General features: G+C 40.7%; 2 protein-coding genes and 1 long non-coding RNA gene across 3 annotated transcripts; 1 reads left to right on the top strand and 2 right to left on the bottom strand.

The window, feature by feature from the left end:
* Positions 1 to 910: 910 nt before the first annotated feature.
* LOC122140972 (MAX gene-associated protein-like) lies at positions 911 to 4,153 on the bottom strand. Its single transcript, XM_042746544.1, has 4 exons — positions 4,123 to 4,153; positions 3,145 to 3,707; positions 2,506 to 2,710; positions 911 to 1,164 (listed from the first exon to the last, which is right to left on the bottom strand). The coding sequence occupies exons 1-4, from the start codon at positions 4,151 to 4,153 to the stop codon at positions 926 to 928; spliced, it is 1,038 nt and encodes a 345-aa protein (XP_042602478.1). The 3' UTR covers positions 911 to 925.
* Positions 4,154 to 4,303: 150 nt separating this feature from the next.
* LOC122141041 lies at positions 4,304 to 4,788 on the bottom strand. The gene is made up of 3 exons (XR_006157506.1): positions 4,769 to 4,788; positions 4,578 to 4,685; positions 4,304 to 4,372 (listed from the first exon to the last, which is right to left on the bottom strand). It is a non-coding gene; the product is annotated as an uncharacterized LOC122141041 (long non-coding RNA).
* A 12,537-nt stretch (positions 4,789 to 17,325) lies between these two features.
* LOC122141040 (bromo adjacent homology domain-containing 1 protein) lies at positions 17,326 to 23,277 on the top strand. Its single transcript, XM_042746858.1, is given in 10 exon segments — positions 17,326 to 17,765; positions 17,768 to 18,394; positions 20,140 to 20,233; positions 20,235 to 20,379; positions 20,895 to 20,930; positions 20,932 to 21,058; positions 21,431 to 21,510; positions 22,773 to 22,864; positions 23,047 to 23,122; positions 23,125 to 23,277. Coding segments are annotated over 10 exon segments (1,800 nt in total). The 5' UTR covers positions 17,326 to 17,350; the 3' UTR covers positions 23,233 to 23,277.
* Positions 23,278 to 23,890: the final 613 nt, after the last annotated feature.

Raw genomic sequence — 23,890 nt, 5'->3', positions numbered from 1 at the left:
ACTAAAACAATCTGAATATAGTGAGAAGTGTCAGAGTCTTGAGTGTTTATTCAGCCTCTAACTGATATCCTGTTATATACACTACATGAGGTCAGATAAACCACACATACGAGAAATATTCTGTTGATTGTGCTTATTATTGAAAGAGCAACATCTGATGAAATGCAAAAATAAATTTCCCAAATCAAAATAATCACTGCAATTAACTCTTTCCCTGCCAAACACGTGATTTTCCTGGTTTCTGTGTTCTCTGACACGCATCTCCTGAATGAGTCTAGAGTCACTCGATCAAAAACACAGGACGAGGAAGACGCAGAAACAAACGATCTCATCTGTAAGCGTATGCATATGAAAAATAACATGATCATCAACACTAACAGCATATAAATAAAAACTGCCTGATGTTAACCAGCGAAATGTGGATCCAGAAAGTGTGCAAGCTTTGGGACATCTACTGCAGCTTTGCTTTGATAATATTACTGAATATGATCCAGATGAAGCATCTGATAAAGCTTTGTGCTTATAAATGTTGCTTTTTTTATGAAACCTACCTACACTCAAGGGTTGATAAAAAAAAGAATGCTTGAAGCTAAAATGAAGTAGAGGGTCGGTCTGTTTGTTTGCCTTATTTCGATGCATTGCATGTTTGTTTGAAAGTAGAGGGTCGGTTCTTTATTTCGATGCATTGCATGTTCAGATATTCATACAACAAAATATTCTGGGGGTCATGAAATTTTAGTGAAAATCAGCAAAACGCTGGCAGTGGCTGGAAACTTTTCTTCAAAAACTGTGGCGGGGAAAGAGTTAAAATTGAGCAAAACAGTAATTTTTATCACTTTAAAGGTTATACAATAAGATGAAAATATGACAGAAATTCTCAGATATTTAGTTAAAACTCAACTAAAACTAAAACAGGACAAGTTGACTAACTATGATAAAAACTGAAAGCTCGGTCTGTAAACAGCTCCTTGATGAGCAGCGGCTGACCTGAGGCCTGTGCCGCGGCGCGGGGGCATGAGATGGGGCTGCGCTGGTCTCGGCGCTCCGGCGGCTCTGGGAGTGAAGAGCGGCTCGGGGGCGTTCTCTCCCCCGCTCTCCTCCTCCACAGCATGCTGACTCTGAGCGCCGGCTCCGGCCTGCCGTCTGATCCAGGGCCAGCGATGGCTGCGTGACCACACAACAGATGCATCATCACACAACCTGCGGTCACGAGCTCATTTCACTCCGATCCGTCAGTGGAGATCAGAGCACAACAGTCAAACACGTCCATGTTCACACAGAAATAACGATGGAAAGCAGCGCAGGTGAATAATAATCCTGTACAGAACTACGACTGTGTGTCTGAGATTTCATGTTTTGCATCACGCTGACAGACTGAAAGCTGATGCTGTTCTCACAGAACGTTTATAGTTATTAATACTCTACTGCTGTTATACCTTCAGTCATCTTGAGTTTGAATTACCTTGGACTTCTGACAATCTTTCTGAAGTATTATTTCTGAACATATAATATGTATAAGACAGGTTTGTACAAGATGTGCTGTAGTTCATGCATCTTTTCTGCAAAGATATTTAACATTAACATCATGTTCACAACTTCATGCTGCACTCGGAACAGAATGTTCTTTAACTAAATTAATAAAAAAAAAAACACTTGAATCAAGTTGAAGTTACATTTTCAAGTCGACTAGTTAAAAATCATTAAAAAATCAAGAATCTGTCAAACATTCTGAAATTTTTTTTTGAGATTTTATTTTTTGATTATTTGTTTTTAATAAATTTTTTAAATAAATTTTTATTTTTTTAATATTTATTATTTTTTATTGCCCAGCCCTAGATTTAGTATTTATTTTAAATGTCTATATATGTCCCTGCAGCACAGAAGCAGTCATCAGTAGCACAGGTATATTTGATATTTGTAGCAATAGACAACAATACATTGTATGGGTCAAAATTATACATTTCTCTTTTATGACAAAAATCATTAGGATATTAAGTACAGATTATGTTTCCATGAAGATATTTAGTAAATTTCCTACCGTAAATATATCAAAACTTAATTTTTGATTAGTAATATGCATTGCTAAGAACTTCATTTGAAACAACTTTAAAGATGATTTTCTCAATATTTTAGATTTTTTTTTGCTCCCTCAGATTCCAGATTTTCAAATAGTTGTATCTCAGACAAATATTGTCCTCCTAACAAACCACACATCAATGGAGAGATTATTTATTCAGCTTCAGATGATGCATACTTCTCAATTTAAAAAACTGACCCTCATGACTGGTTTTTTGCTCCAGGGTCACATATAGTTTTTATTCATTCAAGTTTTAGTTTTTTTTAGTACAAAACATTTCTGATTTTAATTTAATATAACTTGCTGTACTGAAAACTAAAACCTATAAAGAATGAAAACAAGATCAACACAATAAATGTACCTAATTAAACCTGAAAGTATAAAACGCAGATTCTCTGTGAACGAGTGCTTGTCCCGTGCAGACTTACGGAAGGCCACCAGGCTCCCGGCGCTGGTCTCGGAGCGCACGAGGAGGATCTTGTGTCTGAAGCAGCCGCAGCTGAACATGCACTGCACGCGTCTGCAGTGAGTGGATCCTCGCACTTCTCTGTTCAGACTCTCACACACGCAGCCCAGCCGGCAGAAGTCTTTCCCACACACACCGTCCCCGACCCGCTGCGTCTTCTCCGCTCTCTGCACAGATCAGCCTCTCAACATCATCCTAACACTTCGGCACATACTCTTAATGAGGGGACAAGGTGTTTTAATCCCAGCTTGACAAAACTAAACAATATATTTATATTAAATCTTGTGCTAATGCCTATTATTGATAATCCACTGGAGAAAACATATTAATCCTGTTTCTTTACAGTAGCACAGCTAGCCTAAATACAACTTTAGAGGATTTTTTGTGCTTTTATTTACAATTATTTTAGCCTACATTATTTCTGAATATAATAATATAATGTAACGCACAGCTTAATAATTTAGGCTGTTTTTTCCCCTCTCAAAATGCTTAAAGGAGCAGTGTTTTTTAGTCAAATAATTCAAATATTGATAATATTTAAGTACAAAATTAGATTTTAGTTTCTGCCAGCCCCAGTGTGTGTGTGAGAGAGTGGACGCACCTGAGCGGTCAGCAGCGAGCTCAGAGCGAAGCCGGCTCTCTCGGCGCTGATGTGAGTGGGACTCTGTCCGAGAGAGACGGCCTGCTCCTCCTGAGCCTGCAGCTCCGTCTGCTTCTGAGCGACTGTAGAGGACTGCGCTCCGTCCACCGCGTCTCTGTTGAACCTCAGCGTTCGCCTGCGCCGCCGGTACCTTTCTCCTGCGTCTGGAGTGAGCTCCGCTGGACGCCGCCGGACGCTGAGGAGGCTCTTCAGACACGCTGCGTTTTCCACCGGAGTCTGGCCCGAGGGAGAGCGCACCGAGGCTTCGGGAGCCGTTCTAACACCTCGTCGGGATCGCCACGCTTTAGTGCGCTTGTCACGGGCTCCGGAGGGGGCAGAGCTGCGCGTCTGAAGCACACTATCTAGGGTCCTCACGTAGCTGCTGCTCCTGACGGGCAGCTGATAGAGCACCGGAGACGGAGCGCTGGAGGAAAACACGGCGGCGCGTTCACTGATCCGCTGACCTTCAGCCTCCAGATACTCGTCCAGCAGAGCCGAGGAGAACGCCGAGTGACCGGCCGAGCCTGAGCAGCAGCGGAAACAAGAGAAAATCACACCTGAAGACACGGCAAGCCAATAAACGAAGCAGCGCTGGGGAAATAAACCGATGCATCGCGAATCGAGACATGATTCAGCATCGAGATTTTTCACGATTCTGAGTGTTTGAGTGTGTGGATAAAAACTAGAGTAGAGCGCCATCTGCTGTTGAAATACAAGCTCCAGAGAGAATCACCATGCATTCAGAGGATCCATCTCTACAGTGAAGGAGCTGTGTTTAATCATGTCTTACTGCCAGCTGTGCTCTTAGGGTTAAACTTCTCCATCCAGCCCTTGATCCTGCTCAGATCCCTCGTCTTCCCAGTGCGCGAAACGAAAGCGTCGTCTGGACACAGACAAAACGGACAGATAATCAAATATATCATTAATAGCACGTTTTACTTTTGAGAGCTTTTATGTTTATCTCATTCATGTCGGTGATGATTCATATTAGACTCCGTCACTCTAAAGTAAGTTCTTTAGTTAAACGTGAGCAAAAATAAAAGCAGCACACATACAACAGAGCCATAATCTTCATCATTTTGCTTACGAGAGGATGAGTGTGAGGACAGGTGAAGGCAGAGGCAGAGCAACGCCCAGATATGCAGGTCTATGGGTGCCGCGGGATCCAGAAGATTCAGTTTCAGCCCAACTGTGGAGGAACCAAAACAGAAATGAATAAACCAGAGAATAACCGAGCAAAAGACGAACCGCAGAAGGGTTCTGAGCGCTGTGTGTATTTGATCTGCATCCCGTCACGTGCAGCACGAGTAGTTCAGAAACTGAATCACACATCGTTACAGCAGACGATATCCAGCACATCACGTTCAGACCGTGCAGGTTTGGCGTGTGTTCACCTTGCTGAAGCACAGGATGAATGATCTGCCGGTTCTTCAGCTGCTGGAGCTGCTGCAGTAAGACCAGCTCCTGCGCACAGATCCAGTCTGCAGACGTCACGCCGGCTTCTGCACAAACACACACACACACACGAGCTCATCATCCTCATCATCAGAGCGGCAGGACGCTCACGGATCAGACGCTCACACACCTGCAGCACACGCTGGCTTCCTCCGCTCGAGCTGAGGCGGGTGTTCCCACAGATCTCCTCATGTGTCCAACATGAACGTCCAGCGCTTCCTGTGACACAGAGCAGAGCATAACACACCAGTGCTGTTCATTTCTGAGTAACTGCTGTGGGAAGTCTTGGTTTAATATCTGTATTCAGTATAATCCTGTTCTCTATGTATCAGAATCTGAAAAAAAAAACACTAATAGCAATTTTTAGAATTATTTCCAGATCTTGCATTCAGTTTCTATTTTTGTAGTGATCATTTACATGTTTCCAAACCAGGCACTAGTTGATGCGTTTCTGTTCTTTATAGCCAGCTGGTGCACATGTGATGTTTAATATGCAGTGAAGTGTGTAAAACTGACCCGAGGCTCGCGCCGAAGGTTACACCTCTAGTGGATATAGCAGCTGGTGTCTCATACCTTGGCAGTGAAGGACACAAACAGCAGGCCGTCCACGTGCTCCAGGTCAGGCTGCATGGACACTGTGTCCGCGGGGGGGCTGACCGCAGCAGATCTGTGCTTCACGTTAGTCCACCACTTAGCCTTGGCTTTCCTGGCGCCACTCCTCCAGCCCCTGCGGTAAACACGCTTCACACCGCGGCTGACCCCAGGTCTGTGCGGCTCGGAGCTCTGGGACGGTCCCAGAGTCACCTCATCAGCTGATTCAGGGGCTGATCTATCTCTAACGAGCGTCTCATCACGGGACGCCCGCTTCCTTCCCTCTTCACTGGACTCATGATGTGTGTGCGTCGAGCTACAGGCAAAAGAAGAAACACCGTCATAATCAAACACACTCATGATGACAACAGCCTGCGTCTCATCGAAACTCACGTGACACTGGAGCACCAAACCAGTCATTCTATATCATCTGAAAGCTGAATTATGTATGCATCATCTGAAGCTGAATAAATAATCTCTCCATTGATGTGTGGTTTGTTAGGAGGACAATATTTGTCTGAGATACAACTATTTGAAAATCTGGAATCTGAGGGAGCAAAAAAATCTAAATATTGAGAAAATCATCTTTAAAGTTGTTCAAATGAAGTTCTTAGCAATGCATATAACTAATCAAAAATTAAGTTTTGATATATTTACAGTAGGAAATTTACTAAATATCTTCATGAAACATGAACTTTACTTAATATCCTAATGATTTTTGGCATAAAAGAGAAATGTATAATTGTGACTCATACAATGTATTGTTGTCTATTGCTACAAATATCCCTGTGCTGCTGATGACTGCTTCTGTGCTGCAGGGACATGTATTTCAAAGCACAGGAGTAAGTCATTAAATTTTGCATTAAGAACTTTTCTGCAGTGAAATATGACCCAGAACTTTCTTCTTGAGAAACAAAAAGAGGTTAAATGAACAATTAAAACCACAGTATAGCACTAAATTCATGCACAGATATGATTCATTTACATGATTTACATATTTGGTATGTGGCACAACAGGATTTGGAAAAAAATAGTTGTTAAATCATGTAAGTTTCACTATTTTAATTAACTGGCCATTCTTTGTGATTACTAAAATTTATATTAACCATTAAAACAGACAGAGTCAGACAGAAAAAAAATTAATTTGGGAAAAAATAAAACTGCCCTAAAAATATGTTTTTTTTTTTTTTTTTTTATAAATTGTTGTTAAATTGTATATGTTTCATGATTTTAATCAAATTAGACCTTATTTATACTAAATAAGTAATTTAATTTAACCACTAAAACTGAATATGGAAAGAAATAAAACTAAAAAAATATATAAATTTGTAAAAAAAATAAAAAAAAAAAAAAAAAAAAAATGTTTTTTAATAAATTTTATAGTATATGATTCATTATTTTAATTGATTAACCATGCTTTTTGATAACTAAAATTTTAAATGGATTAAAATAAAATGGTTCTAAAAACGTTTGACCCAAAATTGACTTTCTTCGTTTGTGTTCCTGATCTTACTGCGAATGATTCATCAAAGACGTTATCCTAAACACATAAATGTACGTCTGCCAGAGCTAAACAGAGCATGCACCTGCAGTGTTTCTCTCGGTCAGCGGGCGTCGCCGGGCGTCCGTTCAGAGCCAGCTTGAGCTTGTTCTGGATGAGGCGAGTTATAACCCTGTTGTCCTCTCTGAACGCCAGCATGAAGGGGTTGCAGTCGATCTTGAGCCGGGTTATCAGCGGGTTCTGGTAGCTGGTCACCGCATAGAACGCTGTTTTGGGGAAGGTGAAGACGTGAGCGTCCGGCTCGGGACAGTCGCTGACCGGAACCACGTAGAGCCCGCGGCTGATAGCGGTGCATGGGACGCAGAACCACAGCGGCGTCCGGATCCTCAGAGCTGTGCGCCAGCTTCATCTTGTAGAAGGACACGGGCCCCGTCCATCCAGCGCTGACCCCGAGCCGGAGAGTCCGGATGGAAACACACTAGAGACGTCACACAATAGTTTAAGCGTGTAGAATCCAGATAAACTTGTTTTTTATCAACCGTCCAGACAGAAACTGCTCACAGACTGAATGAGAGTCTCTGTAGATCCGCTCTCTGACAGCAGGGGGGCGCTGACGGAGCAGCAGAATTACAGCCGTTTCTCATAAAAACACTACTTTATTAGGTATTACATGGAGCGGAGATGAAAACAAAGAAGACCGAAGACAGTCAGAACCTTCAGATTCATTTAATTAATTATTTCATATATGAATTCCCTTAGCACTCTTTTAAAACCTCGCAGCTTTCCGCAGAGTTTTCACACAAAACGAAAAACGACTCTTCTGCTGTGTGCACATGAGACTGATGTTTAAAACGTCGCTTTATGACAAATTCTCTGAATATAATTTTCTTTAACTAGAGGAAGTTAATAAAGAAAAAGTTACTTGAATCATGTTGTAGTTACATTTTCAAGTTGACTAGTTAAATATCTTTTAAAAAAAAAAAAACGAGAATCTGTGATATGTTCTCAAAAAAAATTCCGATTTTAATTGTATCGCCCAGCCCTAAATACGGTTTAAATGATGTCAAATATGTAACGTTAATACGAACCGCGAGGAATTTTATCTTGATTTATCTTGAAGCCAGTACTCGCTCCATCCCTGAAACACACTGGGCTCTGGAGGTGCGTCTCGCCGGCTCCCTGCGGCTCCCATGTGTCCCCGGTCCAGCGGTTGTCGGAGCTCATCCAGAGGCGTGATGTCCAGGATCAGGAAGTAGCTGAGGTCAGGCTGGAGACCGCTCAGACGGAAGCGGCAGCAGGGGGGAACATGCGTCTGCCCCGCGCCGTCAGGATCATCTCCGTGCCCAGGCTGTGGAAGCGGCTCCAGACCGACTCGTTCTCCAGCGTCCACCGAGACGCCGCCGACACCATCACCGCTGCTTCTCAACGCCTCGGACCCATCATCGTTTCCCAGCATTCCCTCTGCTGTGCTCTCCATCGCTGCACACCTCGGCTCATCTAAACACCACAACCACCCGGCTGATTTCAGCATCGGAAGCTGCTGGAAAAAACAAAAACAGAGACAGGATGACAGAACACCCTCATGATGCTCGGATCGAAGGATTACAACAGATTCATGAAAAATGAAAACAGAGAGCATGCAACTGTGGGTCTGACAGGATGAGGACAAAAATTAAATCACGTAAGTTTAACTCTTTTAATTAACTGGACATGCTTTGTGATTACTAAAATTAGATTTAAACCATAAAAACTGAGTCTAAAAAAATAAGCACAGAAAAAAAAAACTATTTGCGTAAATAAAACGGCCCTGAAAATATAACTTTCATTCACTTTTTAATAAACTGTTGATAGACTGTAAATGTTTCATGATTTTAATCAATTAGCCTTTTATTTTTTACTAAATTATTTATAATTAAACTAATATAGTCTCGTGCACTGTGTCATTTCACCAAATAATTTCTCAAGCTTTATGCTTGATTTATTTGTAACACATTAACCTCAAAACCTTTTCAGCTTTCTCTTTCTGTACATTATATGGTGTAGTGATATGATGACAGCACCCAAAACACTATTAAACACTCCGACGCAGCTCCGTTCTTCACGAAAGATGGATAAAAAGCTCACAGGAAACAAAAACCTCGAAAAATGATATACGACCCGAGATGTTGATTCACACGGGACTAGTATTATCACAGGACCTCGGTGTTCGGTGAAATATGGTAGGTGTTTTGCGGGGGAGTTTTTACTTTATAAATTACAGACATGGACGATCCGCACGGGATTAAGATCACAGACAACCTCCGCAATTATTACAAATGACTGGAGGTCACCGGGTCATACTAGTCCTGTGTAAACAGGGCTTTTAAAAGAACCTGATCGTTTCCTGATCTTCAAGCAGCAGGAGCAGGAACAATCTCACTAGTGCTGCAGCCTGAACCCGTGTCACACCATCTTTCTTCATTTATCCAGACGAGAGCGGAGCTGACTGCTCCTGGTTTCTCCCGAGGTGTGTTTCCTTCGTTTCAGGCTCCTGCAGGAGTTTGTCACCTCTGGATGTGTTTAGCTGGTGTTTAAAGGGGTCATATGATTTGCGATTTTAAATGTTCCTTTCTCTTTGGAGTGTGTTACAAGCTCTTGGTGAATAAAGAAGATCTGTAAAGTTGGCATAAAGTCTCAAACCCAAAGAGATATCTTTATCAAAGTTTAGACTCGTGCACATGTCTACATCAGTATGTGGGAAGATTTTGCATAACGCCGCCCAAATGTTCATGCAAAGAAAGGAGGGAGTAACTTTGATTTCTCGGTGTAGTATTGCTGCTGCCGGCGCAGTGTGTGTTGTTCCTGAAGCTGGGAGAGTAGCCTACAGTGTGGGCTGTTTCTGTAAAGTGGGACAGTCTGGCGCTTCTGTCTCACAGCCTGTAAGTACACTTTCATATTTTGATAAGATTTTGCCACTGATTATTCAAACGTGAGTTTTGAGCAGTGTAGAGTAGCGCTTTTTGTTTGTCATTTCTCTGATCACAAATGCAGACATGGTTTTATGTTTATACAGCGCGGGTATGCAAAAACAACACGTAAAAACACACAGTTATAAGTCATTATAATCAGTAACTCATGTCTCCACTGGATGCTACAAAATGGCTTGTTTGTAATGGGTTTTTATTGTTTTTGTCTCGTCTGGTGTTCTGACCAGGACACACACCGTCACAGTATGTGAGGGGCACCACGCTTGAGAATTCGGCCAATCACAACACACTGGATAGCTGGCCAATCAGAGCACACCTCACTTTTCAGAACGATGAGCTTTGTAAAAATCTATGTGTTTCAGAAGACGGGACACAGAGGAGAAACAATAATGTACAGTATGTGGAAAATAATGTGTTCTTTTTAGCAACGTCATATGACCCCTTTAATAGACACTGAATATTCAGGAATAATATTGATCTGATTGTACTGACACTACTGAATTGAGGTTTATATCACTGTTTTCTGCAGAGCTGCTTTATTTGCCAAATCAACTCTTTTAAAATGTATTAATTTCGCAACATTTTCACTGATATTAAACTTTATTAAATCAACATCAAGCTGACACAACGTGAATAATGAAGCTTTTGTGCTGAATTGAACTAATTCATTCCTAAAGATCAACTTTACAAAGTTAAAGAACTGAATTTACTTTTTTGAGATAAAGTTTTTACAATTTTGTGGTTGCATTTAATTTTTTTCATGTAATTACTTTTTACACCGTGTTTTTCATTGTTATTGGCACAAGGAAAGCTTTGTTTTTTCAAGTTTTGAATGATTTGTAAGTTTTTTTTTTTGTGAACCTCAAGGAACATCTAGGGAGACATATGGAATATTTAAGCTTTTATAGAGCAATCTAGTCTATATAATGTGTGTCAGCTCTATTTCAGATTAGGTTTAGAGCCGCTTCATCACCGGAGCGGATCCGGATCGGTTGATCCGCTTTATCTGAACCGGATCTGTTCCGCTGTGCAAGTGGACTCGGACCAGGTTTACTATCCGGGTACTGTTCTGTTACAGTCCAAACGAGCAAAGGATCTCTGTGCAGCGCGTATTTCAAGTAGCCATGCATCGCAATAGGTTAGTCGACTAACTAGTTCTAGTTAGTTTCTAGCTCGTGCACGCGGGAGTCCGCCAGCAGCGCTTCGAGTCAACAAACACGCGCGCGCTCTCGATCCCTCACCTCACCTCGCTTCAGCTCTGCGGCTCCGGGGCTCACTCATCCCGGGGCGTCTGTGGCGTTCCTCGGCGGATTCCGTGCTTCCTAACCGAAATGCCTCCCAAACCAACTGATCCGCCGCGCTCGGTGGCCACGTGACATCACTCACCGCCACCGCTCCCCGCTCGCGCTGTTTTTCTCACGCGGACCAATGGCGAGGCGTTCCGGTGACTGAGGGTGCGCCTTATTTCAGCGTTTTCTCACTGCATTCACCAGAAATAACTTGGGCAGAGTTATTCCTACAGTAAGCTACATTATTAATCTCTCACAGTCTTTTACAGTTTAATGATATAAATCACATTCGTTTTCTTTGATTATTACAAGGTTATGTAACGTCAGCTCACGTTAATAATTTAACTGTTTGACGATAAAACCTGACAAAAATCCATTTCTTTCTTAATTGTATTTTCTTTTCTTTAGTCGAAATGTTTGAAAAAAAATATCTATCTTTTGTTAAATCCCTTTAATGTTACCTGACTAACAAAATCCACTTCCCAGCGCGGCGGCGTCCTCCCGGAAGTGACGTCATCTCTTGGAGGGAAAACGGCGGTCAACACGTTTCAGAAGAAGAAGATCGATTTGATGAATTCTGTGATGTTTTGTGCTATTACTTGGTTTCTGTCTATACAGTGTTTGATAAAAATGACACAGATCAGTTTGATAACATTAACATTCCGAAACATTGTTAAAAGATGAGGACGAGCATGTGCTCAGGTGAGACTCCTGTCAATCATAACCAGCTTCAGCGCTTTATGACCTGTTCAGGTATTTATTTATTTACTTTTTTGTCATTTTTTATTGCTCTTTTGTTGGTTTTGATTGCTTCTATTGCTTCTTTGGATAAAAGCGTTTGCTAAATGTAAAAAATGTAAATGTACTTTTACTGTATAAATCATCAAGGTATAAAAACAAATAAAACCAACGCTGTCAGCTGTTATGTTATAAATCATAATTCATTAATATAGCATCTTTCACAATTTGTCTGTCATTTGGTTTAAATGTCTTATTTTGATGACAGTGGTAAATAATACCGTTATCATAACTATAATATTTAAGAGAGAAGTTGTAAAATTTGTCTAGAAGGGGTGGTGATATTGCTGGATAACTATCATCATAATCAGGGTCAAGCTCAGGTCAGTGCGGGCCACTGCAAAAGGGTGGACGTACCCCAATATTAAAGCCGGTGTTTATGGATGAAGGTGAAGGACACCAAAGGCATCAGTTACACCAGCTTCTCATCAAGCTCTGATTAAACAGGACGCAGTGACGTCACAGAAACCTCCAAGCTCTGATTAAACAGGACGCAGTGACGTCACAGAAACCTCTGCGGATCCTCTGGCTCTGAAGGATCGTCATCTCCGTCCTCGGCGTTGTAGGAAACACCTCTCCATCCTTCAGACGCCTGGCCTGAAGTCCTTTGAGATCTTTCTCCTCGGACTGGCCACAGCGAATCTGGAGGAGATCGTGATCGTGGACGTTTACGAACATCTTGCTCTCGCGCTCGTCTCGCAGGATAAGTGTGTGGAGCTGCAGAGGAACTGAAGTTCCTCACCATCTTCGGGGAGATCTCCAGCATCCTCTTCACGGTTCTCATCAGCATCTACCGCTATCAGAAGCTGCGGGACGTTAGATCCACACGCGGGCCAACCTGCCCGTCCTCATGGACAGTCTTGCGCTCGGCCGTGTTTCACTCTGTTTTCTGCGGCGCGGTGGCTCCTCGTCTCCGGGCTGTCCCGGTACGATCTCTTCCAGTGCTCGTTTAACCAGGTGTCCAGGAGATCTCGTTCCAGCCCTGGCCATCCTGACGGCCATGACCCTGCTTGACCGCACACCGTCCCTCTGTGGTCAGAGTGGAGATCTTCATCAGCACCAGCATCGTACATCTACAGAATCAGCAACAACTCTGCTCAACATCAAAGCGCTTCATCTGTGAAGCTTCTCATTAGATTAGTTTCAGAAGTTTGATATAACAATGAGATTTGTGTCTTTTCTTTGGAGAACTGAGACCATCGAATGCAAAACAGTAACAGAAAGTCTCAACACAATGCACAAAAATTATCCTTTAATTTTATTTTAATATAAAATATCCAAATTAAAAGTTCTCTGACATTTAAATAATATAAATTTTTGGTTATTTGGAGATACTATTATTGTTTTGTCAATATTTTGATTTAGATTTTTATGTTTAATTTGCATTTTAATTACTGTTAGTGTTAGTAATTTTGAGTGTTTTGGCCTTTCTATTAGTTACGGTTTTTTTTTTGTTTGTTTTTTTATGTATATAGTTCATTTTTAGCCAGTTATATGATTTTATACTACCTCACAGTCAGCCCGCTTCATTTGTAAAGATTCTAATTAGATAGTTGTGATATATTATATTCTATTTATATTTATTCATTCATATTTATATTATGTTTAGTATAAAAATATGATTTTTTGTGACATTTATATAAAATAAAAACAACACAATGCATTATTTTGATGTTCTAAAGAAATAATATCCTTTACATTTAGTTTAATATAAAAGATCCTAATTAAATTCTCTAATATTTAAATCATGTATATTTTATGATTATTATACCTATTATTGTTTTTGCCAGTATTTTGAGTTAGATTTTTTTATTTATTTTTACAGTTTAATTACAGTTAGTTTTAGTAATTTTGTCGTTTTTCTGTCATTTTTATTAGTTACTGTTTTTTTTCTCTCAATGTCCTTTGACTGGTCATTGTTTTCCTTGTGCGTTTACTTCTCATTCAGCATATTATGATGTTATTGTCCAGTTAATCCAGTAAATATGATCCATGTCCTTGATTTAAGATAAGAAGTGCACGCTTGGTAACCTGTGATTGTTGATTAAAGAGCAGTTTTAACATATTAAACCTATAAAGAATAGTTCTGTTGGTATAAATTAACTTGATTATGTGATGCCAAATAATAATTTGATTAGAATAAATCCAGTTATCTTAGGTGTTACCATTTTTTCCAGAGTAAATAAGAATCATTTAGACATTAACCTTTGTTTATTGTTAATTCATGTTTGTTTATGATGCATTCAGATACATTTTTACAGCTTAAGATTGTCACATTGCCAAAAATCTGAATTATTGTGCAGTATAATTTTTTTGTTTTGAATTTTGTTCTCTGTACGTCACCTGATGAATCTGTGGAATCTTTTTATTCCTGTTTAGAGCTTATGTGCTGGTGATGTTTAGTTTAGAGCTTTATTAATGAATCAGTTCAGACTCTCTTAACACACACACACACACACCACACACTCAAAATACATTTAATATGCAAGAAAAACTGCTAAATCAACTAAACTTATTGCTTCAGGCACAAAAGTAATTATCACGATAAATCTCAAATCTTTATTTCTTTTAAGTTTAAAGCCAGATTTTTGCTTAATTTTCCTTAACAAAATAAATATCTTAATAGAAAAAAGTGATTTCTTGTGATAGTGATATTGTTTCAAATCCAGAAACAGGTTTATGTTGCCTGTCTGATAATATTAATAACAATATGACTTTTATTTGACAGTAGCTTGAGTTAGGATGCAGAGCTAAAGTGTTGTTCGTGTCAAAAATCAATAACAACTGTTAAAATTATAGCAACCTCATTTTAATATGGTGAGAATTTAAATGAGTCATTGGAGAAAAACATTTATTTCATCAAAAGACTTTCTCCACACCTTCAGTTAAATTACATCTTCAGTGAATGGTTTAAGAGTTTTTTGTGAATGAAAAGATCAAGGATGCAGATTTGTTTTTCTCTTTGTTCATGTTTACCAAGAGTGCCGATATTAGTGCAGGACACTGTTTAGGGCACATCATCTCTGATAAAGTGCTACATGCTCGAGCTTCTTTCTTTTTCTTCTCTTTCCCTTCCGGAAGCAGCGACTGTTCTTTATTAAAGCAGACACAGGCTTTAGCTTGTATATTTGTGATATCTAATGCAATGATATCCACACGTTTATAAGCGCTGATTGCTTTGTTATAACCGCGTGCTCAGCTCCCAGTTATTGACACTTTGACGCCGAATCTGAAGCGTACTGTAGAGCCGAAGAGCGCGCTCTGCTGATTGGATGAGCAGGATCAGCATGTGTGTGTGTTACTGGTTCGCAGAAGCAGGAAGAGAAACAGCAGCATTAGACGAGCGAACACCCGCGGGACCGCGACGCTTTACCGCGCGTTGAACTGGTGAGTGTTCGCGCACACAAACACGCGTTTAACCTCTCGCGCTGCGCGAACGCGTTTGATCTCCGCACGCAGCGCTTTAATTGCGTCGCAATGACGCGAGCCCTAACTTGAGAGCGTGCAGCAGAGCTCGTGTTAACGCCATCGACGCTGCTGCTGAGGAAGGGCGTTATTTCTGCTGAAGGAGCGCGTCAGGCCTCTCGCGTTCTAATAAACAACAAACACCGCGACGACGTCATGAACTAATAAACGGCGTGACGTCACAACCGTAAAGGTAACAGCTCGCGCCAGGTTCAGCGTCGAACTTTAAATGCCCTCCGCTCGCGCTTACGTGCGTTACGTCACGATTCACCCCGACAGCAGAGAATAGCTGGTCACCGTTTGTTTACATTCGAGCGTCTTTGCAGTTCAGTTTAAAGGTTGAAGAAATAAAAATCTGGAATCTGAGGGTGCAAAAAAAATCTAAATATTGAGAAAATCACCTTCAAAGTTGTTCAAATGAAGCTCTTAGCAATGCATATCACTAATCAAAAATTAAGTTTTGATATATTTAAGGTAGGAAATGTACAAAATATCTTAATGGAACATGATGCTTACTTAATATCCTAATGATTTTTGTCATAAAAGAGAAATGTATAATTGTGACTCATACAATGTATTGTTGTCTATTGCTACAAATATACCTGTGCTACTGAAAACTGCTTCTGTGCTGCAGGGACACACATCGGTTGCTCAAAGATGCAGGATTGTTGTTTCATGGACTGAGACACATACATGAATTCATATTCTTGATGAATTCTGAGCTCAATAGAAACATATGGCATAAATAGTGAGTGTAGTATTCTAGTATTTGCTTCCAAATTCAAGCACGTGATCTTCATGCTATTAGAAACACATATGGTGCTCAAAGTGATGTTTTGAACCGTCTCAGGCGCTCCAGTAAAAGTGAACGGGTGAAAGACAGAAAACATCGTAACAGTCGTCTGTATGACTGCTGCTCTACTGGTGCGCTCAAGTTTATGTCTGAAAGATCGCTTTTACAACACATGAACAAAGTCCAGAAAACAACTCAAATACATCATCTGCATTAACAGCAAAATGGTTAAATGGAATGATTTTTTTTTTTTTTTTTTTTTTTTTTACAATAAGATGTTGTATGTGCAAAATATAAAAGTGTTGTACAGTTACAATAGAATATGTAACAATTACATTTATAGAACCTTCATAAATTGATAAAACATCTAAAAACACCTCATGCATATTTTGTAAAAGTAGAGTTAAATAATCTTGTTGAGTCTGTGCTATCAAAATTCACAATTTCTCATTTTGTGTATCCACTGAGAAAATAATAGTAAACAAGCGTTTAAATGAAATCAGTTAAATAGTCTTAAATCAGAGCAGAAAGTCTTAAATTGGCATTAAATGTTACATAATAAATCTCTTCCTCAGTATTTCTGTCTTGTTTTCCAGTACAAACATCTAAACATCCTTGAATCAAGCAAAATGAAGATACAGAGTCTTGTTTTCTGAGGAACTGATCAAATATTAAATGAGTTTTTATCTGCCAGGGGAGTCAGAAATATAAACTTTTTTTCCTCTAAAGAAAACTCCATTGGCAGATATTTTTCTCATTTTAATCATAAACTCACTTTATCTGTTTCTCAGAAAACAAAACCTTCATATTTGCATTTCCAGTAAATCTCCAATGTATCCTGATTTGCGGATTTTTTAGATATTTTGAAGAACATCTCTTTTTGAGCAGTGTGATCAGAACGTACAATAACGAGTTATTAATATGTGAAGATTCACATGATTTAGAGACCATATTCATTACTTATAAACCAAATCCTTACATTTTAAACACATTTCTATTAATTCCCTTACATTTTATTCACATGGTCTTAAAAAGTCTTAAATTTGCTTTCTTAAACCTGCAGAAAACCTTGTGATTGGTCTGTTGTTCATGAGTGTTGTGATAATAACTTGAGATCCTCTGTATCCCGTAGCTCTTCTCGGGACCATGTGATGACCCATGCTCGGAAAAACACTTCCATTGGCCGATATCGCAGCGAGGGGCGGGGCCACGTGGAAAGCTGGTCACATGGTGAAACAGTGGGCGGAGCTGGCCTGTGCAGGCCAAGAAAGTCAAGGGGAGTCAATGTTTGGCAAAGCGTTCAATGAAAATGGATGAGAGTAAGACTAAGAAAGGGAAGTCCAATGCTACGAGTGAGCGCCATCGGAAGCTCTACCCATTACGAGGAAGAAGCGAGGCCTTGGGTTGTCACGTTCTGCTCACTCGCCTACATAATGAGACCAAGACGAGCGAGGTGGATCCCAGCAGAGATCCAGAGCACAAAAAGACAAAAAAAGCCCACAAGAAAGCAGAGAACACCAGGGAGCCGTTGCAGAAATGCCTCGAAACCTCCGATGAACCTTCAGCTCAGGAGCCACGCAAACGTAGACTGGCGTCGCTCAATGCCGAGGCGCTCAACAGCCTTCTGCTCGAGAAAAAAGACAGACCGCCAAGTGCCAAACTCACGAAGAAAGCAAAACAAGCCACTACAGAGCAAACCAAGACCTGCTCCAAAAGAGCCCAGGACGTCCGAGACGTGCCAAAAACCCCACGAAGGATGAGGCTGGAGAGAGTCTGTACGCTCCTGTTCCCCGACGCCTGGCTGGACTCAACGCCGCCGCGCTGCTAAAGCTCACCAGCTCCACCGCAAACAAGCACAGGGTCAGATCCCACAGTACGACGCTCTGCAAACCCAGAGCAGCGCAGGAGCCCAAGAAACAACAGCCGGAATCACAAGGCGCCTGCGAAGTGTGCAAAAGCAGGAGCTTGGAGTCAAAACTGAGTCCGGAGAGCCACCGCTTGACTAAACCCGGATACCAGAGCATGCTGGGATACCGTCCGGTGAAGCTGGTGAAGGAGGAGCCGGTGGAGGCGGAGCTGAGTCCGTGTTTCTGCTGTCCGCCGGAGTATCTGGCGCTCTTCCTCGGCGAGGAGCACCGGGTCAAGCACGAGTGCCTGGTTCTGTGCGCTGACCCCTGCTGCTCCAGCTACTACGTCCACATCGCTCACCCCGGGCCGAGTCTGAGCCGCATCCCACACCCCGCCTTCTGCTGCCGCCAGGCCTGTCGGGTCCGAGGATTCGCCTTCAGCGCAGTGCAGCCGGTCACCAGCCGGACCTGCTCCTTCTCCAGCTGCAGCCGTCCCATTAAAACAGGTGAGGATGACCACTCTGTGATGTGCTGTTTCACCATCTCACCAACATAATGATACGACGAGACCGTAACCATGTCCTGAACTCTGGGGGACCAGCTTTCATTTATATATCTGACCCTGGAGCACAAAACCAGTCATGAGGGTCAGTTTTGTAAAACTGAGATGTATGCATCATCTTAAAGCTGAATAAATAATCTCTCCATTGATGTGTGGTTTATTAGGAGGACAATATTTGTCTGAGATACAATATTTGAAAATCTGGAGTCTGAGGGTGCAAAAAAAATTCTAAATATTGAGAAAATCATCTTTAAAGTTGTTCAAATGAAGTTCTTAGCAATGCATATTACTAATCAAAAAATTAAGTTTTGATATATTTACGGTAGGAAGTTTACTAAATATCTTCATGGAACATGATCTTTTACTTAATATCCTAATGATTTTTGTCATAAAAGAGAAATGTATAATTGTGATTCATACAATGTATTGTTGTCTATTGCTACAAATATACCTGTGCTACTGATGACTGCTTCTGTGCTGCAGGGACACACACACACACACACACATATATATATATATATTAGGGATGTCACAAGAATTAAAAAACATAAACATAGTCCAGATCATCTCACTTCGCTCTTTCAATGTTAAACTGTTGCTTCACGCGTGCTCTGCTTCTGTGAACAGTAAACCCCGCCTACTTTGATTTGATTGGCCAGCTGTTATTTTGACGTTGACAAGCTCTAAGGAAGAGCAGTCTGGAAATGTAACTTTTAAAGCTTTTTTTGTCATCCTAACGAGAGCGCTGCGTGATGGAGAGCAACATATCAGTGCAAGAATTTCAGAGACTGGAGGAGGGAGCGGTTTGGCCATTTCTAGTTACTGAAGTATATCTGTCTGTGGTGTCACAGCTCTGTGGTACGATACACGCTGGAGCTAGTGATTTCTGCTGGTGATTACAAGATTGCATTTCTCTCTTAAAAAGTAACTAATTGCATTAATTATATACATATATAACTTCCCAAGAAGGCTTTCTTTAAGGAGTCAGTGGCTTGACGGACACAGCGTCAGTATTGATGGTAATTTGGTAAAATTAATAATTTTTTCCCCCATATACAATAAACTACACAGAAACATAAAAAAGCTAAAAACAAAAAAACATATAAAAGATAAATCGAATAGTTTGCATTCTTGAAACAACAATTTTCAATCACACTACAACCAGTGTTTATTCGTCGTTTTGTAGAAGTTGAGTTGAATTATCTTTTTGTTAGAAATAGTACTTTGCCATCTTGCTCCCACCAGTGTGACTTACACGACACGCTGTGGTAAAGAAGACTTGAACACACCGACTCTCATGACACTACAGGTAGTCTTCTGTCAGAGGCATGTGCGGTTTAATGCATTTGAGACATGCTTTCCTCATCGCATAACTTGCATAACTCTTAGTTTTATCCTTATCTTTAAATGTTCGAAATTAATGCAAGTTTTCATTTTGCATGAAGGTAAAATGTGCATTATTTTGCATTAAAAATCGATGCATTTCAACCGCACCATAAACTGCAGCTCACATACATGTTATTTAAAGACAGAGCCCTGCTTTATTCAGTAAACCACTGTTTAATAACAAAAAGCTATTTTATTTTTTTCTTCCTGCTGTACCATAAACAAACCAAAACTTGACTGTAACATTGAGATGTGTGTTTGTATGTAGCGTTTCTCATGATGTGTGTTTGACTGCTGTTTTAGAAGAGGATGTCTCCGGATGTCCCAGCATGCCCCGAGTGACCCCGGCCGCCCCGAGTCTTCTGTCCACCATGTCTGACCGCAGGCAGATGGGCAAAAGAATGCCCTCAGAACACCAAACCATCCCACGGCTCGCTCGCTGTGAGCCAGAAGCACCCCACAGCAAGCGCCAGACCGCAGAAGAAGGCCACGAACGGATGGCGTCCGGTGGGAGTCCCCACGGAGAAGGAGGTGTTTATAGCGGTGAGTGATTGAAGGACTGGACGACCGTTGAGCAGATCTCTCCTCTCAACACTCACCATCTCCTTCTTATTCCTGCTCTTATTCTGCACGGTTCTGCCTCCTGATGTCATTTGCACTGTTATGGTCATTAGGCATATTTATAAAACATATGTGACCCTGGAGCACAAAACCCCAAGACCCCCTACAAGGCTCATATTCACAACTATGTCACCTTTCTGACCTCTTGTGAGCTTGCATGTCTGTATATAAACCACAAAAAGTAATAAATTGTAAGTACAGGTGTGCTATAGATAAAATAGAATTGAAAAGAATGAAGAAATCAGTTGTAGGATGTCGGGTGATAAACAAGTATAAAGTTATTGCGCAGTGGTGAGAACAATATTTGTCTGAGATACAACTATTTGAAAATCTGGAATCTGAGGGAGCAAAAAAACATCTAAATATGAGAAAATCATCTTTAAAACATTTTTGCAATCAGAGAATTTATCGGAATGTGGTGGCTGTGGTTTTTGCAGGGCGATGACGAGACGGTGCTCCGTCAGTGTTATGAAAGGAGTGCAGCGTGAAGGAGAGGTGATCCGGGTGCGAGACACGGTGCTGTTACGGTCCGGACCCCACAGGAAATCACTGCCGTACGTGGCCAAGATCTCCGCTCTGTGGGAAGACCCCAGAAGAACAGGTGACAAGTCACATAGGAATCATTTTGATTCAAAAAGAATGATTGGTTTCACCCAGCGTGCATCAGTAATCGAAGCGGCCCGCGTGCAGCACAGATAAAGTGATGGGCTGTTTGTCTGCTTTATTGCACAGTAACAAAAGAAACAGTTCAGTAAACAGTTTCTTCAGCCGCTCTGCTCGATGTTTAACCTGCTCTTGTTGTTTGTGTAAATGCAGTGAATCATTTTTGTTGTGAATTTGTGCAGCTCCCAGCATGCTTTGCATGAATCTCGTGACGTGAAGTGTTATTTGTTGTGTTTATTTGTGGGCCGGAATGACGTTGAATCGATGAGCTCCTCAGTTGTGTGAGCTGATCTGATGTGTGTTGTTTCAGGAGAGCTGATGATGAGTCTGTTCTGGTATTATCGTCCTGAGCACACGCAGGGCGGCAGAGATCCCAGCATGCACTGTGAGGTCAGCACATGCTGTTATTACATTTACATTCAGTCATTTAGCAGATGCTTTTATCCAAAATAATGAATAAAAGCAATCAAAACTTACAAAAGAGCAATAATTTTTTATGAATATATATATAATATATATATATTTAAATGTATTAGTGCTGCTCATGTGCAGGGTTAGTGATAGATGAGAGAGTTACTTTTAAAAGTAACGCTTTACAATATTCCGCTACTCCCTAAAGAAGTAACTAATTGCATTACTTGGTTACTTTTTATGTGTTGTGTAACTTTTGTTACATTTTTCTCTCTGGACTGTGTTTGTTTTTATTATAGAAAGTTCTATGTTTGGCCAAAGTGTAAAAGCCCTTTCTCATCAAAAGTGAAATGAATAAGCCTCAGACTGAAGGAAATATAAATCTAAAGTCATTTTTGGTTATTAATATGCTTGAATTGAATCAGCGAGAAAGACATTGGTTGATAAAATATGATTAAATACATAAAGGATATTTGAGTAATGTAACATTTAATTATTGCAGATTTGAATCATATTCTGAGTTTGCATTTCACTGTTTTTATTCATTTTGAGGGAAAACTGAATCTGTTTTTGTGCAGGTGAGATAAGTAAATAATGTTCATATTTAGTCCTGATTTCTGTCACCATGGCAACACACGGAGCTGTCAGTCAAAACATGAGAAACAAAGTAACTGGAGATACTTATTTGAAAAAGTAACTCAGATATTTGTGACCCTGGAGCACAGAAACAGTCATAAGGGTCATCTGCATCATCTTAAAGCTGAACAAACAATCTATCCATTGATTGTTAGGAGGACAATATTTGTCTGAGATACAACTATTTGAATATCTGGAATCTGAGGGTGCACAAAAATCTAAATATTGAGAAAATCACCTTTAAAGTTCTCCAAATGAAGTTCTAAGCATATTACTAATCAAAAATTTAATTTTGATATATTTACAGTAGGAGATATACAAAATATCTTCATGGAACATGATCTTAATATCCTAATGATTTTTGTCATAAAAGAGAAATGTATAATTGTGACTCATACAATGTATTGTTGTCTATTGCTACAAATATACCTGTGCTACTGATGACTGCTTCTGTGCTGCAGGGACACAATTTCTTTTAAATTCAAAAGTAATGTGTAACTTTACTAGTGTCTTGAACGAGTAGTCCTGATCACGTAACTTGTGTTGTGCTCCGTCTGTGATGCATCATGGTCTTGCTGGAGATCAGTCACTGTGTCTTCTTTCAGAACGAGATCTTCGCGTCCCGTCATCAGGATGAGAACAGCGTGGCCTGCATCGAGGACCGCTGCTATGTTCTGCCGTTAGCACAGTACTGTAGGTAAGCACCGCTCCGCTCAGTTTCACCAAACTCTGATTGGCCGCTGCGTTCATAAACTCAACAGAATTGTTTGTGGAACGCACAACACTGTAAAAACACAGAAAAACAAATATGATGGAACAAGGTAAAGTCTTAATATTAATTAGATAGTATTACTAGCCTGATGGCATGTGATGTTACAGATTTTGTGCCTTGGTGAAGCGGCGCTCGGAGGGCGTGTCCGACCACGCCCCGCTGATGCCCCGCCCCTCTACAGCACTGGCCCCGCCCACCGCCTGGTCCCCGACGGCGTGGATCCACAGCTGGTGTATCTGTGCAGACACGTCTATGACTTCCGCTACGGACGCATCCTCAAGAACCTGCAGTGAAGCTGATATACGCTGAAGATGAATCTGCCTCAGTCTCCTTCGCCTCCTCCCTCGCGCGCTCAAGGTTTGCTGGTTCTTTCAGTCGTCTACACTGGACTGTCACACTGCTGAGGGACGATGGAGGAACCTCTGAAGGATCCAGAAGGCTTTCATAAAATATCTCCACTGGTTTAAGACTAGACCACAGATCCAGATTAAAGGTCCGTTCACACTAATGACGATATGACCATAACTATAATCACTGTCATTTTATCAAAATATTGAGTTCCAACCACAACTATGATAACACAGATGAACATTACGTGTCCCTGCAGCACAGAAGCAGTCATCAGTGTCACAGGTATATTTGTAGCAATAGACAACAATACATTGTATGGGTCACAATTATACATTTCTCTTTTATGACAAAAATCATTAGGATATTAAGATCATGTTCCATGAAGATATTTAGTAAATCTCCTACTGTAAATATATCAAAACTTAATTTTTGATTAGTAATATGCATTGCTAAGAACTTCATTTGAACAACTTTAAAGATGACTTACTCAATATTTAGATTTTTTTGCTCCCTCAGATTCCAGATTTTCAAATAGTTGTATCTCAGACAAATATTGTCCTCCTAACAAACCAACCATCAATGGAGAGATTATTTTTGACC

Source organism: Cyprinus carpio, chromosome B20 (genome assembly GCF_018340385.1).
Source record: "Cyprinus carpio isolate SPL01 chromosome B20, ASM1834038v1, whole genome shotgun sequence".
Taxonomy (NCBI): Eukaryota; Metazoa; Chordata; class Actinopteri; order Cypriniformes; family Cyprinidae; genus Cyprinus; species Cyprinus carpio.
This window is presented reverse-complemented; position numbering and strand designations above follow the sequence as displayed.

Excerpts from the sequence above, each read along its gene's own strand:
- LOC122140972 (XM_042746544.1), bottom strand. The coding sequence starts at position 4,153 with ATGAATGAGATAAACATAAAAGCTCTCAAAA. Across the intron at positions 3,708-4,122 it reads AAACATAAAAGCTCTCAAAA|GCTCGGCCGGTCACTCGGCG; the intron begins GTAAAACGTGCT and ends GCTGCTGCTCAG. Across the intron at positions 1,165-2,505 it reads CGGGAGCCTGGTGGCCTTCC|CCATCGCTGGCCCTGGATCA; the intron begins GTAAGTCTGCAC and ends GTGGTCACGCAG.